Source organism: Hipposideros armiger, unplaced genomic scaffold (genome assembly GCF_001890085.2).
Source record: "Hipposideros armiger isolate ML-2016 unplaced genomic scaffold, ASM189008v1 scaffold_11, whole genome shotgun sequence".
Lineage (NCBI taxonomy): Eukaryota > Metazoa > Chordata > Mammalia > Chiroptera > Hipposideridae > Hipposideros > Hipposideros armiger.
In genome coordinates this window covers 3,797,685-3,814,931 of record NW_017731361.1, presented here as the reverse complement: position 1 = coordinate 3,814,931, position 17,247 = coordinate 3,797,685, and the positions used below count along the sequence as shown (strand labels likewise).

At 43.5% G+C, this 17,247-nt stretch overlaps 2 protein-coding genes across 7 annotated transcripts in view; both read right to left on the bottom strand.

Moving 5' to 3' along the window:
* LOC109393460 (protocadherin gamma-C4) overlaps positions 1-17,247 on the bottom strand; it is a 161,371-nt gene that overhangs the window by 104,696 nt on the left and 39,428 nt on the right. The window contains exon 1 of one of the 6 annotated variants that reach the window (XM_019662769.1): positions 12,406-15,057. The exons of 4 other annotated variants lie outside the window; for them this stretch is intronic. In XM_019662769.1, coding sequence (XP_019518314.1) covers positions 12,406-14,829 — 2,424 coding nt within the window. In that variant the 5' untranslated portion in view covers positions 14,830-15,057. Of the gene's footprint in view, positions 1-3,187; positions 5,949-12,405; positions 15,058-17,247 lie in introns of those variants that run through there. One more of the 6 variants, XM_019662779.1, reaches the window with a different exon arrangement.
* On the bottom strand, positions 6,687-10,658 carry LOC109393528 (protocadherin gamma-B4-like). Its single transcript, XM_019662868.1, is given in 2 exon segments — positions 6,687-8,413; positions 8,416-10,658. Coding segments are annotated over 2 exon segments (2,409 nt in total). The 5' UTR covers positions 10,103-10,658; the 3' UTR covers positions 6,687-7,691.

Sequence of the window (17,247 nt, the reverse complement as noted above, 5' to 3'; positions counted from 1 at the left end):
CCATCCCTCCTGCTCCCCTCGGCTTGCTCACCGGCCTGGAGGCGCCGGATGACAAATAATCTCTGTGTTGCAGATGTCCGGAGCTCCGAACAGGCTTTAGTTCCTACGTGGGGATCTGGGTTTGTTCTTATCCAGAGGAGAAAGCGGTGTAAAGGCTCGCTCTAGCGGGTGTCAGCTCGGGAAAGTGCATTGCGGCTGCGCGAGGCGATCGCCTGAGCCAAGGTCTCCACTCTGGCCAACAGCGGCGCCCAGAGTCCGCACTAGAAAACTGCAGCCTGTGCACCTTGGGTCTAACCAGCTACAGTAACTATAATCGTTTGCCTGACTGAACAATCCATGTTTCTGTATTAATATACTTAATATCTTAAGTTATAAGGCCTAATTTAAGGCATCTTTTCTCTTGTTTCCAAATTATTAGATATATCATGGTGGGTTTTTATACAAACCTACATATATTGGTGCATTCATTTCACCATTCTATTGTACATACATTGAACTCTTGCTTTGTGCTAAGTACTGCTCTTGTCAGTGGCAATATGATAATGAATAAGGCACAGATATTGCCCTCAAAGAGTTTACTGATTTAGAAAATTCATTCTCTTTATTAGCTATGAAGTGAAAATTCTGACCTTTCATCAATTCCTTTGTTTTCCCCCAACATTTCTACATAATTAATACTGTTTCATATAACATGTTAAAAAACATCAATACTGCTGAAAATTATCTTATAAAATTGTGCAATTTTGTATCAATCCTCAAACATTTCCCTCCTGATAATATCAACACTCTATAAAAATAATTTCTTTTTTTGTGATATAATATGCAATATTTATTATGAAATAGCTACATTCAACTTCAACAAATATGGTGGGTTTTCTTTTTTTTCAGTAAAATTTATAGCTATTAGGGAAATGCAAATTAAAACCACGATGGGATATCACCTCACGCCTGTTAGAATGACTATCATCAACAAGGCAAATAATAACAAGTGTTGGAGAGGCTGTGGAGAAAAAGGAACCCTCATACACTGTTGGCGGGAATGTAAATTGGCACAGCTGCTATGCAAAAGTAATTTCTTTTTATTCTACCAACTACCTTGAGAAGTAGTCATTCAAAAGAAACTGTCCTTATGATGTAGCCAAGACATGATTTGCTGTATCCTCTTCTTTATTTCTCAAAATTACTTAGCTTATGTCATACCCAATATAGTTAATAAATTTACCGGGGGGGAAATGTTTATCTATGTCATATAAAGTCACAAAGGTATATTCCAGTAGGCTGCATTACCTCCTTATCTATGGACCTATGTTATACTGAAGCAATGACTTTGAAATTGGAGGAACTGGGCTTATGGTAAGTTTATTTGAATAAATTTACTGAATATAGTGATATTTGTTCTAATTATTTTACTCCATTTGTTAAACTTTTTTTGACAATTACTGAATTCTTTGAGCAAGAGTAAGGATTTTATTCTTTATCAGGGCAACTTTCCACATACTTTTTAAAATTATGTGTCAATAATACAGTTGTCCCCTTAAATGACTATGCACCCAAACGCTACAGAAAATATGAAGTTAATGCCCACCCACTGTATATGCAAAATAGAAGGGAACACTGCACCATACTTGGGAAATGTCTTTGTCATTACTAATACATGATTTATTGTATTTTCTACTTTCATCTGATGACAAATCAGGGGTTCGCTTTATTAAAATGCTATACCAGGGAGTACAGAAGATATACACACAGTCCAGACAGAATCATTGTTAGTTGAATTGATTAACTTGTTTAGAATTTGTGTACATGAAACTTCTGTTCTTAAAACACACATTCTCAAACTCTCTTACCATGAGAACACAGCACATTTCACATGGCTACACCATCAAAACAGCTCCTTGGAACTCTATAAAAACATGTTCTATATTTTACAAAAGTCACTTTCAACAGTTTAAAATGACATATTACTTCAAATCTGATTTTATTTTGGGGGGAGAGGCAATGGCCATTTTAGACTTTAGATTCCATGTCTCTATTAATATGAGCCCTGGGTGACCACTGCCACCCAGATGCAACATTTAGGGACCAATCGCACCTACCACCAGGATCCACCCTTTAAAATCTGTTTATGTTTTAGAATGTAAAAAGCATTAAAGTTTTGAAGGATCAATACAGATGGACACAGGGCTCAGAAGAAAGGTTTAAAGTGAAGGAATCTTCAAGAGCCTAGTTTTAGGTCCAAACCCTAAACACAGTCCTAAAAATTCTGTGATGTATTTTATTTCTACTAGGCTCATCCAAGGATTTAGAAGTTTTAATAATTTTCTGTCAGTTCTAATTTAGGAATATATATATATATATATATATATATATATATATTCCTATATATAAAACAAACTTACCTTATTGTGGTTGGGTAACTACTTCTTTTTTTTTTTTTTTAAGATTTTTTTTTATTGGGTAATTGGGGGGATGGGAACAGTGATGGGGAATTGGGGGAAGGGGAACAGACAAGTTGCTGTCATTTTTGTTCTTCAGTCTAGTTGTGGAGGACGTTGCTTCACTGGCCCAAGTTGGCACCATCATTGCGCTCTTCCCTGGCGAGGCAGATCAGTCGCCGGCTTCTGGACGGCCGCTCACTGCGGCTGCTGGCCGCTCACGCTGGCTGCTGGCTGCTGGCTACATATGGTAGCCCATGGCAACCCACTGCCACAGGGACTGCAGCCTACGCCGTCGCCAGCGACTCACGGCAGCCCAGCTCCAGGTTGAGCTGTTGTTCAGCATCTTAGCTGTGGAGGGCAGTGTCACTGGCCCTCATATGTGGGATCCGAACCGGGGCCCTCTGGCATCCCAAGCGAGTTCTTAACCATCGCGCCACTCGGCCGGCCCTGGGTAACTACTTCTTAAGTGAATGAGTGATAAGTGATAATGATAGTAAAATAAGGAAGGCTTTAAGAGATCGAGAGGTTCACATTTAACCAACCTTGTCCAATCCGTTGGAAAGCAAATGAAACAAACTATGATGATTAGAGCTCAATTTCACAGTGTCACCACTAAAATAAACCCCAAACTTTGTCATATACCTTAAAAAATATTTTAAACTTTCTTCACAACACATACTTCAAAACACATAAATTAATTAAAAAATAATTTCTCTTAGAAATAAATGTAAACAAAAAACTGAACTCACCTGAACAGAAGTGGCTTCATCCTTACCTTCATGAAAATCTATGGATGTTAACAAAGAATCATTTTTCTCACAGCTCTCTTGGCTGATGAGCGTGTCCGCATAGTTAGGCTGTGGGAAGATCAGGTGACTCTTCCCCGAGTCTGCGGTGAGGGAGACCTCATGGGTATAGGTCTGCAGGAATGCCTGTACTCCATCCATGCCCACAAAGCTTGAGGCTGGCAGGCCCACCAACCTACTGCCGGAAGCCTGAAGCAGACGTGACCTGTGCCACCGCCATAGCCTGAGCGCCAGCAGCACAACAACAAAGGCAAGGAAGACGCAGGAGACAACGGCCACTGCCACCACTAGGTACAGTGTGAGGTCTGAGTCATCAGAGTTGGCGGGGTTCCTGATGTTGCCCAGGTCGGCAAGGACTTCTGGGATGCTGTCTGCCAGCGCCACAGTGAGCGTGACAGTGGCAGAGAGAGGGGGCTGGCCGTGGTCCTGGACCGCCACCACCAGGCTCTGCTTGAGCGCGTCTCTGTCCAGCAGGGCCCGTGCAGTGCGCACCTCGCCCGTGTGCAACCCCACGGAGAAGAGCCCTGGCTCGCTGGCCTTGAGCAGGCGATAGGACAGCCAGGCGTTCTGGCCTGAGTCTCTGTCCACTGCCACCACCTTGGTCACCAGATAGCCCGGCTCTGCAGAGCGGGGTGCCAGTTCCACACCACTGGAGCCATCAGTGGGGATGGTGGGGTACAGGACTTCAGGCATGTTGTCATTCTGATCCAGAACAAACAGACTCAGTGACACATTGCTGCTGAGTGGAGGGTCCCCACTATCCCTGGCAGTCACCAGTAACTGTAAGTCTCTGAACTGCTCATAGTCAAAGGAACGCAGTGCATACAACACACCGGTGTCAGAGTTGATGGAGATGTAAGAGGAGAGAGGTGCCCCCATGACGGTATCCTCTGTCAGAGAGTAAGTGACCTGGGCGTTCTTGCCACTGTCAGGATCATGGGCAGTTACAGAGAAGATGGAGGCTCCCCTGGGGTTGTTCTCTGGGATATAGGCTGAGTAGGAGGCACGAGGGAAAGTGGGCGAGTTGTCATTGGTATCCGCCACGCTCAACGCAATATAAGTTTCAGTAGATAAAGGTGGGTTTCCTAGATCTGAGGCCATCACTGTGATATTGTACATAGAGATCTTTTCTCGGTCCAAATATTTCCATGTCACCAATCTATAATAATTATCTATTGATTTTTCTAATTGAAAAGGTAAATTATCACGTATGTAACAGACAACTTGACCATTCTTCCCAGAGTCTCGGTCATGTACATTCAAGAAGGCAATTACTGTCCCAGGAAGAGTATTTTCCAAGACCGGGCTAAACAAAGATGTAATGATCACTTCAGGTCTATTGTCGTTTACATCTTCTATGAAAATAAGTACTTTGGTCCTCCCCAGAAGTGCCCCCACATCTTCAGCTTGTATTTCCATTTCATAAAATGTACATTCTTCATAATCTAGACCCTCTGATGTTGATATTTCCCCAGTGTTTTCATTAAGCTGGAATAACGGAGATTGCTTTTCACTAATTTTCCAGAATTTGTATGCCACTTCTCCGTTGGCTCCCTCATCCGGGTCGCTAGCTCTTACAGTAAGCAGCCGGGTGCCCGGCGGCACGTTCTCTGGGACAGTCACTCGGTAAATCGGTTGAGCAAACACTGGGGCATTGTCGTTGGTATCCAACACTGTTACTTGGATGTGCACTGTGCTGGAGCGACGCGGTGTGCCGCCGTCGGAGGCGATGAGGACCAGGTGGTGAGCAGCCTCTTGCTCGCGGTCCAGGGCGCGCTCCAGCACCAGCTCCGGATAGATAGTTCCGTCGTCTCCAGTTTGCACGTCCAGGGAGAAGTGGTGATTGGGGCTGAGCTGGTAGCTCTGCAGGGAATTCAAGCCCACATCCGGGTCCACAGCCTCTGGGAGCGGATAGCGTGTGCCAGGCGCAACGATTTCATTAATTTTTACTTCCAGATTTTCGACCTGGAATTTTGGGTTATTATCATTGATATCAATGATTTCTATTTCTATCCCAAAAAGTTTTCCTCTATCCTCAACCAGGATGTTGATATTTACAAGACACCGCGCGCTCTGAGCGCATAGCTCCTCCCTGTCTATCCTGCCTGCGGTAACCAAGCTGCCGCTTCTCCGGTTCAGAGCAAAGAGCTGCGTCCTACCTCTGGAGACGATGCGGACTCCGTGCTTCGCCAGCTCTTGTGACTCCAGCCCCAGGTCCTTGGAGACGTTACCCACGAAAGATCCTTTGTCGCTCTCTTCTGGCACTGAGTAGTGGATCTGTCCCTGGCCGATCTCCCACAGCGTACCCAGGAGCGCGCACAGCAGGGCCAGCTCGCCACGTCCTCGGTAATTCTTTGGAGCGGCCATTGTTCTTTCGCTACAGAATCCACTCAGAATCTTCCTTGGGCATATGCGTCTTGTTTACCTTTTTGCTGCAGCTATGGAGATCATCTTATCAAAAGCTGGAGTGTCCCAAATTTAGGGATGGAGTTTCGCTGCAGCCCTGCAGTTGGTTGGTGGGATCTGTGAGTGTTTGTGAAGTGGGAGCCCTGAGTATGTGGATGGCGTTCGGTTACATTTATCTCCAAATTAGGTGAACAGCGGCGCTTAGAGTCCTAAACAGTTACTGCAACCACTTATATTTGTAATACTGTATGCTACATTACTGAGAAAAACAATACTACTTGGTTTTTATAGTCTGTTTTGCATGTATTTAATTTGTACCTAAATTCATATTTAAAAATTGCCAAGAAGCATGGGATGAAGTAGGGTTAAACGCTTACAAAGTATTATAAAATGATCAGATTTATGGGTTAGCATCACATTAAATTATGAACATTTCTAGAACAACTTTACTCTTTTAAAAACAAACTATTAAAATTTTATTTTTTATTATACTCTAAGATTTATTGTAAATGTCTTCAATATCTATTATCAAATAGGTAAGAACTCCATTTGTTACTGGAAATTAATTCATTTATAGACTAAAATAGACCTATTGGAGATGATTGACTCAGGAGTTATTTAACTTGGTTTAAACAAATTAATAATTGTAATAAGCTTTCTGTAGAGTGTTTGCTTTTTATTCTTCTTTAAAAGTGTCATTTTAGTTGCATATTGATAATGTTTTCAAGTCAATATTGTAAAATTTTAATAGTTTAAGTGCTTTTACTTTCAAAAAGCACTTTTTGAAAGTAAAAGATTATGGCTATTTTATTTAAATTATTTTTTTCTATTTGAATAGAAAATGCTTGAAAAGTACAAATGATTTTACAAGGAAAGGTAAAAATGATTTTACAAAAAAGGTAACTCTACATCTCATTCTTCCACCAATGAGAGATTATTACATGTTAAAGTAGACTTAACTATCTTCTTAAGGTATACATATATTCTAAAGTTATTTTTACCTTTATTAGTACTTTGAGCAAAAGAACCAAAAAAAAAGTAAGGAACACATAATTATCACCAAGGAGTCAAAAAGCACCAATACAAAAAGATGTCTCTTTTTTTTCCAGCAGTTTGTAAAGTGGCCAATAACTGAAACAGTTCCTAAGGGAAATCTAGCAAAAGGCTGAAACATTGTATTATCATCTTGTATATATACTTGTATGTACATCAGATTAGCAATTTTATCTAAAATTTAAGAATTCAACTCTATTTTTCTCCTAGAGATAGTAGAATGTCCAGAAGACATCTAGCTATGTTAAAGGCTTAAAAAAAGATAGTTCAAAGCACTGTCTTTTCTTTGATGGAAGAACCGACAGAATGACTTTCAATACAGATTAATCCCACAAAACCTATCGTGCAAGTAGGGAGAACATGCTTTTGTCTTCTGATGAGCATTATGGACCTACTGCCAAGTCAAAGGATTTTACACACAACACACACACATAGTACATTGCGTACAATTACAATAGGTTTATCTACATAAAAATCCAGGTTAAGATATATTATTCTAGGTGATTTTGAAACAAAGGGAAGAAAATAGTAGAGGCAAAACATCAATTATAGAATTCATAACAGTTAAATCAGTTAAGAAAAATATCTAACTTTAGCTTAAATTTTTTTGCTTTAAAGGTTTATTTAAATGACTGCCTACATTTAAATTTACATTATATCCAAGCTAAAAAAAAAACACCCCATCATCAATTAAGTGATAGGAAGAAAAATTTAGGGGAAAATCTCATTAGCTTTTATGACAGAGCTTATAGCGTCTTTAATGTTTCCCTTTGTAGACAAAATCACACTCTCACTGCTTTGTAAATCTGAGCCTGGTAAGACATCCTAAAAGACACCGAATTGCTCCTACTCCAACAACCCTCCCTGAAGAATAATATGACGGCTTTTTGACTGGCTACAAATTGCATAAGACAACTTTAAAATCTGAACATTGTATGTTTTCCTGTGAGTATGGAGAACTGGGTAGACCACAAGAAGCAAGTTATATTTAAAGGAAACTCACCTGATGGAAAGTCGATTCATTGGAATTACAAAGTGGAAATAAGGCCCCAGATGAATCGCCGCAAAGTATGTCTTGCCCTGAACTCAACTGCTCGTTACATTTTAGAAAATTAAATTCTGTCTTTCCAGTATGGGCAACGCACAGGTTGTAGGAATAGGGTAAAGTCCCTTCACTGTAGTTGGGGGGAAGCGCGGGTCCAGACTTGACACAAAGACCAGGCTGAAAGCAGCCCCAGGTGGCGGGGCTGGAGGAGCGTCTCAGGCGCAGAGCCACCGCCAGAATCACCGCGAGGAGGAAAAGCACTGAGATCAAGGCCAAGGCCACAACCAGGTAAAACTGCAGCTCAGCCTGGGGGTCAGTGGGTGTGGGATGGTCGCTGAGATCTGGCAGCGCCTCTTGTAGGCTGTCAGCGAAGACCAGGAGCAGCGTGGCGGTGGCCGACAGGGGCGGCTGTCCCCCATCGCGCACAGCGACCAACAGGCGCTGGCGGGCCGCGTCCCTGTCGCCCAAAGCTCGCGCCGTGCGCACCTCGCCCGTGCGCAGCCCCAGGCTGAACAGTCCGGGCTCGCTGGCCTGCAGCACGTGGTAGGACAGCCAGGCGTTGTGTCCCGAGTCCGCGTCCACCGCCACCACCTTGGTGACCAGGTAGCCGGGCTGCGCGGCGCGCGGCACCGTGTCGAAGAGCGCCGAGCCGTCGGGCCCCAGCGGGGGTACAGCACCCTGGGCGCGTTGTCGTTGCGGTCGCCCACCAACACGCGCAGGCTCACGTTGGCGCTGAGCGCGGGCGAGCCCTGGTCGCGGGCCTGCAGCGTCAGCTCGAAGGCGCGCAGCTGCTCGTGGTCGAAGGCGCGCTGCGCGAACACCACCCCGCTGTGCGCGCTCACGGACACGTAGGACGACAGCGCGCGCGGCTCCAGGTCGCTGGCCACGATGGAGTAGGAGACGCGGCCGCTGGGTCCCAGGTCGGGATCGGAAGCGCTGACCTGCGCTATGGAGACACCAGGCAGGTTGTTCTCAGACACGTGGACCAGGTAGGTTGACTGTTGGAAAACCGGGGCGTTGTCGTTCACATCGCCAATGTGCAGGGTGATGCTTGAGCTGGAGGAGAGGGGCGGCTTGCCCCTGTCGGTGGCTGTGATAGTGACATTGTACTCAGGGGTCTGCTCGCGGTCTAGAACTCCATCTGTCACTAATTTATACGTGTTTTTTGAGGAAGTGAGTAATTTAAATGGAACATCACCTTCTAATTTACAAATAACTTCTCCGTTGTGTCCGGAATCCTTGTCACGGATTTTGAGTAAAGCAATGTATGTTCCTATGTTGGTGTCCTCCATAATAAGTTCTGGTAGAGATTGGAATATCACTTCTGGGACATTGTCATTTACATCTAGGACTTCTATTTCCACGGTACATTGAGCAATCATTCCTCCACCATCCCTTGCTTCCAAAACTATGGAATATTCTTTGATTCCCTCAAAATCTAATGTATTTCGAATAGTAATTTCCCCGGTAGTAGAATTCAGGTCAAACTGGGTGATCTGGCTTGCTTCAGTGAAAGAGAAGGTGATCTCGGCGTTGACACCCTCATCCTGGTCGGTGGCCATCACTCGAAGCACAGTGGTGCCTGGGGACACGTTTTCCAGAAGGCCCACCCTGTATAGCTCTTGGCTGAACACTGGAGGGTTATCATTGGCATCAGTCACTAGAACCTGTATCTGTGCAGTGCTGCTTAGGGGTGGATCCCCGCAGTCCAAGGCAGTCAAGGTCAAGTGGTAGGAGTTCTGCTCTTCCCGGTCTAAAGGCATCTTCAGTACTAGCTCAGGGTATCTACTGCCATCTAATTTCTCTTTATTCACGAGTAAGAAATGATCATTGGGACTGAGCTGGTAATTCTGTAGTGAGTTGGTCCCAATATCTGCATCATGGGCAGATCCTAAGATAAATCGTGCCTCGGGCTTTGTGGACTCACTTATTTGCAGCTCAAAGGAACTTTGCATGAATTTTGGCGTGTGGTCATTAATATCCTCGATTTCCACATTCACGTGATAAAAGTTCAATGGCCGTTCAGCAACAGCCTCAAATTCCAGAGCACAGACTGGCTTCTTCCCGCATATCTGCTCCCGGTCCACCCTACTGCTCACAAGTAACTCCCCGCTCTCTGCGCTCACAGTGAAGTAAGGCTTCTCCGAACTGACGCGCAGTTTTCGTGTCGGTAACTCCCGGACACCGAGTCCCAGGTCCTTGGCGAGGTTCCCCACCACCGACCCCTCAGGCAGTTCCTCGGGAATTCTGTAGCGGATCTGCTCAGAGAGCGCCGGGCAGAACAAAGACAGCAGGAAGGGAAACAGCACTGGCCGCCTCTCAGCCCAGCCCCTGTCCCCAGCGCCGCTCCCCATCCCTCCTGCTCCCCTCGGCTCGCTCACCGGCCTGGAGGCGCCGGATGACAAATAATCTCTGTGTTGCAGATGTCCGGAGCTCCGAACAGGCTTTAGTTCCTACGTGGGGATCTGGGTTTGTTCTTATCCACAGGAGAAAGCGGTGTAAAGGCTCGCTCTAGCGGGTGTCAGCTCGGGAAAGTGCATTGCGGCTGCGCGAAGCAATCGCCTGAGCCAAGGTCTCCACTCTGGCCAACAGCGGCGCCCAGAGTCCGCACTAGGAAACTGCAGCCTGTGCACCTTGGGTCTATCCAGCTACAATAACTATAATCGTTTGCCTGACTGAACAATTGTTGTAGTCTATATATTTAATGTTTAATATGTACCACTAGAAAGGTCATTATCCTAACTCCAGGTTTTAGGAAAATCGCATAGATTTAATACATAAACTCTATATGTTGACACAATTATCCCCCAATCTTCCAATCTGCACTAGAAATAGAAAGATGACTATAACACAGACTTAGCCTAAAGGAACTCAGGTTACAGTAATTTTGAATACTTAATAATTAGAAATATATTGGACAAAGTTTTATGCTTCTTTCTTTGTGTCTTTTTTCCTTATTTTTCTTTATTTTTGGGGTACCTCCATGCTGATTTATTTCAATTCTTTTTTCAGAGAGCATTAGTAATTGTCTTGCAAAGAGCACAGTTTTTACTTACTACCAAATACCTCTCTTCTTCCAAAATAGTTTCAATGATTTATTTATAGTAATGTTACCTGATTTTCACTTCTGGAATCTTAATGAAGAAAATTATGTGACCAGAAGAGTTAGCCTATCCGTTCTCCTTCCCATTGCACAATTGTTTTCCTGGTCATAAAATGTAACATCAATCTTCAAAGTTACCAGGGGAATAATATTTTGCTTTGAAACGCAAAGTCTCTAACCATGGTCTATTGCACTGAGGCATTGGTTCCCACTTGTGCACTTATATAACATCCCATGATGACATCAACTGAAGGAAATACTTCCTAGAAAGTTTATTTGCAAAAGCTCACTGAGTTTAGTGACAATTTCTCCCCTTTGTTTAATAATATTTTTTAAGCATCTAATAAATTTGGTAGGGAGATTTTCTTTTTCAAAATACCTGGTAACCATGTTTCTGCTTCACAACGTTTCAGTAACATTGTCTTCTCCCCAAGTGACTGTACATCTGAACACTGCAAAATGTATGAAATATACCCACACGATTGCATATTTCCTTTATATAGAAAATACCACCAAGCACAACACTATGATAATATGCTAGGAGAAAATGTCCACTTAATTAACACTCAAAGGGTCCCAGTAAACAAGATTACCTTGTCATCAACCCCTTCCAGATGCTACTCAACTGATGTATTGAGCTTTACTGAAATATAATACACAGAGTTTGGAAGTAGTTAACCCCAGATTGGGTTATTTCTATCTGAACTTTTCAGCATACCCAAGAAGTAAAGTCTAACTACTGGTCTAGGACTTGAGTATGAGGCAGTTGTTTCATAAAGCCACCATCCCAATCTCCCACTTGGAGAGCCCACGGTCACACTTAACATGGCTGCACCACTAAAACTGCACATTGGAATTGTGAAGTGGTAAAACATGTAACTGCTTATTTCACAACTACCGCTTATAATACTTGAAAAGGCATCTTATTTTATGTCATATTTTATTGGTTTTAAACAATGACCTTCAGTGTGGCATTAGACTCCATGTCCGTCATTGATATAGATCTCAGTGAAGCTTGACACACACATTTTATTCTTCAGGCATTTACCCAACCTTCAAACAGAGCCTAACTTTAATGGATGACTATGCTTTAAATAGGTCAGGAAGCAATTAAGATTTTTCAAGGCCATCAAGTTGAGGGTCATCGAGGCAGAAGCTAGACACAGAAAAACTTCAGACTGAAAACATCTTTAAGAGCCTTTTATAAATCTGATATAAAGAGAATGCTCAGAAGGCTTTTGCTAACCTAGTGCAATGAGAAAGATATAATTCATCCTCATTTATAAACTACACGAATTAAGAACATCAACTGGAAAATAGATGGAAGCTATAAAAATGTGACAGTCCACTTACTCAAAATCTTGTCCACAGACGTTCACTATGGCAATGACACAAAAACCTATGTCAGTAAGTGTTCCATGTTAAAGTATCACCACTGAAATAAACTTACTTTAGCTCTTTAAAGTTTCTTCAAAAACTTGTTTCACAAAACAATAAATTTTCATAAAATAAAATCCCTCAAAGATATAAAAGTAAGTGCATGACTGAACTCACCTGAATACTTTGGGCTTCATCCTTACATTCATGAAAATCTATGGATGTTAACAAGGGCTCGCTTTTCTCACAGCTCCCCTGGCTGATGAGCGTGTCTGCGTAGTTGGGCTGAGGGAAGATCAGGTGACTCTTCCCTGAGTCCGCGGTGAGGGAGACCTCGTGGGAATAGGTCTGCAGGAATGCCTGCACCCTGTCTACACCCACAAAGTGCGAGGGGGGCACACTCGCCAATACACCTCCTGAAACCTGGAGAAGACGTGACGTGTACCAGCGCCGCAGTCTGAGTGCCAGCAGCACTGTGACAAAAGCGAGGAAGACGCAAGAGACTGCGGCGACCGCCACCACCAGGTACAGCATGAGGCCTGAGGCGTCAGAGTCGTGTGGGACTTCCAGGCTGCCCAGGTCGGCCAAGACATCTGGGATGCTGTCAGCCACAGCCACAGTGAGCGTGACAGTGGCCGAGAGAGGGGGCTGTCCGTGGTCCTGGACCGCCACCACCAGGCTCTGTTTGAGCGCGTCTCTGTCCAGCAGGGCCCGCGCAGTGCGCACCTCGCCCGTGTGCAGCCCCACGGAGAAGAGCCCTGGCTCGCTGGCCTTGAGCAGGCGGTAGGACAGCCAGGCGTTCTGGCCTGAGTCTCTGTCCACTGCCACCACCTTAGTCACCAGGTAGCCGGGCTCTGCCGAGCGGGGCGCCAGCTCCACACCTGTGGAACCATCGGTGGGGATGGTGGGGTACAGGATCTCTGGCACATTGTCATTCTGATCCAGCACAAATATGCTCAGTGACGCATTACTGCTGAGTGGTGGGTCCCCACTGTCATGCGCAGTCACTCTCAATTGCAGGTCACGGAACTGCTCATAATCGAAGGAGTGCAATGCATACAGGACACCGGTGTCAGAATTGATGGAGACATAGGAGGATAGAGGCGCACCCTGGATGGTGTCTTCAGCCAGGGAGTAGGTGACCCGGGCGTTTTTGTCGCTGTCAGGGTCGTGTGCAGTCACAGAGAAGATGGAGGCGCCTCGGGGGTTGTTCTCAGGGACATAGACAGAATAAGAGGAGTGGGGAAAAGCAGGTGGGTTGTCGTTGGTGTCTGCTACCTTCATGGAGATATGAGTTTCCATGGACAGGGGTGGGGTTCCGCCATCTGTGGCTTTCAGTGTGATGTTATACACAGGGAGTATTTCCCGGTCTAGGTTTTTTGCTGTCACCAATCTATAATAATTGTCTATTGATCTTTCTAATTTAAAAGGCAGATTTTCTGAAACAGTGCAGGTCACCTTGCCATTGTTCCCAGAATCTCGGTCTTGAAGGTAGAAAAGAGCAATTACTGTTCCAGGAGGAGTGTCTTCAGGGATTGAGCTGCTTGCAGACGTTACAGTTACTTCTGGTGCGTTGTCATTCACATCTAAAACGGTGATCAGTACTTTAGCCCTTGTCATACTGCCAGGACCGTCCTGAGCCTGAACTTCCATTTCATAGTAGCCGGATTCTTCATAATCTAGGCCCTCTAAAGTTGATAATTCTCCTGTATGGGAATTCAACTGGAATATCTGTAAAATTTTTGGAGTTATTTTCCTAAAAGAATATGTCACTTCCCCATTGACTCCCTCGTCTGGGTCGATAGCGTTTACTGTGAGCAGTCTGGTGCCCACCGGCACGTTCTCAGGGACGGTTACTTGGTACTGGGGCAAAGAGAAGACTGGCGCGTGATCATTCACGTCCACCACCGTTACTTGGATGTGGGCGGTGCCGGATCGGGGTGGGTCGCCGCCGTCAGAGGCTGTGAGGAGGAGGTGGTGAAATGCCTCTTCCTCACGATCCAGAGCTCGCTCCAGCACTAATTCCGGATATTTAGTGCCGTCGTCTCCAGTTTGCACAACCAGGGAGAAATGGCGATTGGGGTTGAGCTGGTAGCTCTGGAGGGAGTTTGTGCCCACATCCGGGTCCCTAGCCTCATTTAACGGAAACCGCACCCCAGGAGCTATATTTTCCATTATTTTTACGTTCATTTCTTCCGTCAAGAACCTAGGAGCGTTGTCATTAACATCCATTATTTCCACTTCAATAGGGTAAAGATTCATTTTATCTTCCATCAGGATGTTAAAACTCACTAGACACCGCGCGCTCTGAGCGCACAGCTCCTCCCGGTCTATCCTGCCCGCGGTGACCAAGCTGCCACTTCGCGCGTTCAGAGCGAAAAGCTGCGTCCTACCTCTGGAGACGATGCGGACTCCGCGGTCTGCCAGCTCCTGGGGCTCCAACCCCAGGTCCTTGGCGATATTACCCACAAAAGAACCTTTGTCAGTCTCCTCTGGCACAGAGTAGAGAATATGTCCTGCCCAAGCTTCGTTCCGAGTCCCCAGGAGGATGGAGAGCAGGATGAATCCTCTGTAACCCCCGCCCCTCTGCGGAGCCGCCATTGTTGTCCTGCAGATAGTGTTTAGATGCTAGGCTACCTCCTGTTGTGCTTCTGGATGCCAGCGTGTCCGCGCGGAGCTGTATTCGGAAAAGGAGCCCAGAATCCAACAGATGAGAGGTCTGAGTTTGGTGTCTCTTGGAAAAGAGTTTGTTTCAATCTGGCGTTTCTTTGTGCTGTAAAAGCTCGGTAGTTCTGGCAAATCTTTTGCACCATTATTCCCCTGGTTGGTGAACAGCGGCACTTAGAGTCCTTACTATGTTACTGCACCATGTTGAGATTAACTTACTTTTCAGAAAGTTGTTTTATCCTTCAAATTCTTCCGTTTATATTTCTTCAATTCATATATCTCTGATGTCATTTTAAAAATCAATTTTAAGAAACTGTGAATTGATGCCACAGTGTTTATGGATGAGTGTTTATTAGTGCCAGATAATTTTTCAAAATTCTTTGGCTTGCATTGCAACTTTGAAATGACTCTTGGGCACTGCTTCACACTTTATTTATTACATATAGGGAAAAATCAGCCATTGCAGGTAAAAAATTATATATATATATATATATATATATATATATATANTATATATATATATATATATATATATATATATATATATATATATACACACACACACACACACACACAAACACCTTATTTTTTTTAAAAGGGTGTTTGTATATATAAGAAAGATGTTATACAGAAACTGTTTACATCAGAGTAAAATAAGTTTAAGTTAATTAAATAAGATTGAATGCATACTATGTTCTAGACACCCCCGTGTAAAACTCAGACAGTCAAAAAAATTTTTTAAGTATAAAGAGGTAATTTAATAAAGTTTTTGATTGGATGGAGCCTTAGAGATGGTTTAGTCCAATACCTTCATTTTAATGATTTATAAAATGAGAGGGAATTGTCTTATCCTGGACTATATAGTAGTAGAACCAATATTGTGATACAAATATCCTCACTCCCAGTCTTCTGAGAAGAAAAAGGAAATCATTAGTTGCCTTGGTTGGTACTTTATGCTCAAAAAGTGCCATTAGAGATGAGGTGAGAAGCCAAGTAGCAATGATTAGCTATAGAAGCAACTCATGTTGTACAGAAGGCCAAAATTTGTAGAGGTCCTACTGGCTTGTGGATTCATAAGAAAGAAGGCATTGGGTTGACGGCTTCTTTTCATTATTGAATTCAAATAATCATCCTGCCTTATTCCAGAATAATTAAGAAAGGTGGGTCTCTAGACAGCCTTTGAGCATGCATGCAGGACTGACTGAGAGGGCCCTTAGAGGTACTCATTTCTCCACCAATGTTAATGAAATAGAACTCAATTGTTGATAGATCTGAAGTTACTCTCACCTGGTAGAAATAAAACAAAGTTTCTTCCACATAGTCACAGGAGAAAAGAGAGTGACCTGCTCTGGAATGAAGACCTAGCAAGAAATAGCCTAACTTTGTAAATTATTTGAAGCCCCAGGAGAGTAGGAAGCAGCAGCAGGAGGAGAAACCAGAAGTAACTTTGAAAATGCTTAGCTTGGTTGGTGAGAAGTTTCTAACTAAGTAATCTATTTCTGCTCTCTGTGGACATTGCTCCCAGATATAGGGCACACTTTGAATGAAATGTTGTTTCAATCTATCAAAATAATTCATATTCATGTTTGTTGTCACCAAAGAACTTTTTGTTCAAAGGAACCAATATGAGTATTACAGATTAATTCCATAAACAGGAGTTAAAATACTATTTGCTTAGTAGTAATTTTGAACACCTTGTTGATGTACGCACAGCATATGTTCATCAAAGATCATGAGTACTTACAGACATTTGCAAGCAAAACTTTCATGTCTGGATATTATGGCTCCCAATATCATGATCTTTTTCTACCTGATACTTCAAAACTCATAGTGTCATCTCATATTTGTCTCTTATTCTACTATTTCTTAAAAGTCTCAACAGGGGTGTCCAGTTAGCTCAATTGGTTAGAGCACAGTGCTCACAACACCAAGGTTGCCAGTTCGATCCCCACATGGGCAAGCTAAGCTGCACCCTCCACAACTAAATTGAAACAACTACTTGACTTGGAGCTGATGGTTCCTGGAAAAACACACTGTTACCCAATTAAAAAGAAGTCTCAACATCACTTCTGGGCACCTTCTTTGGAGCTAAATAAATAAGATCTAGACAAACAAAATTATAGACATATTATGAACATAAATAACACTTTAGGAAGTAAATGGCTACATTATGTCTAGTAGCAAGTTTTCTAAGTTATTCTACAAAACAAAATTAAATGTTAAGGATCTCTACTGTACCACCACAATATGTTTAACTATAACATAAGCCTACTATATTAAGTTGAAATAATTTCATAGTTTTAAAGGGAATATGTTATTATTGATTGAGTTATTGCAAAGAATCTTTTTTTT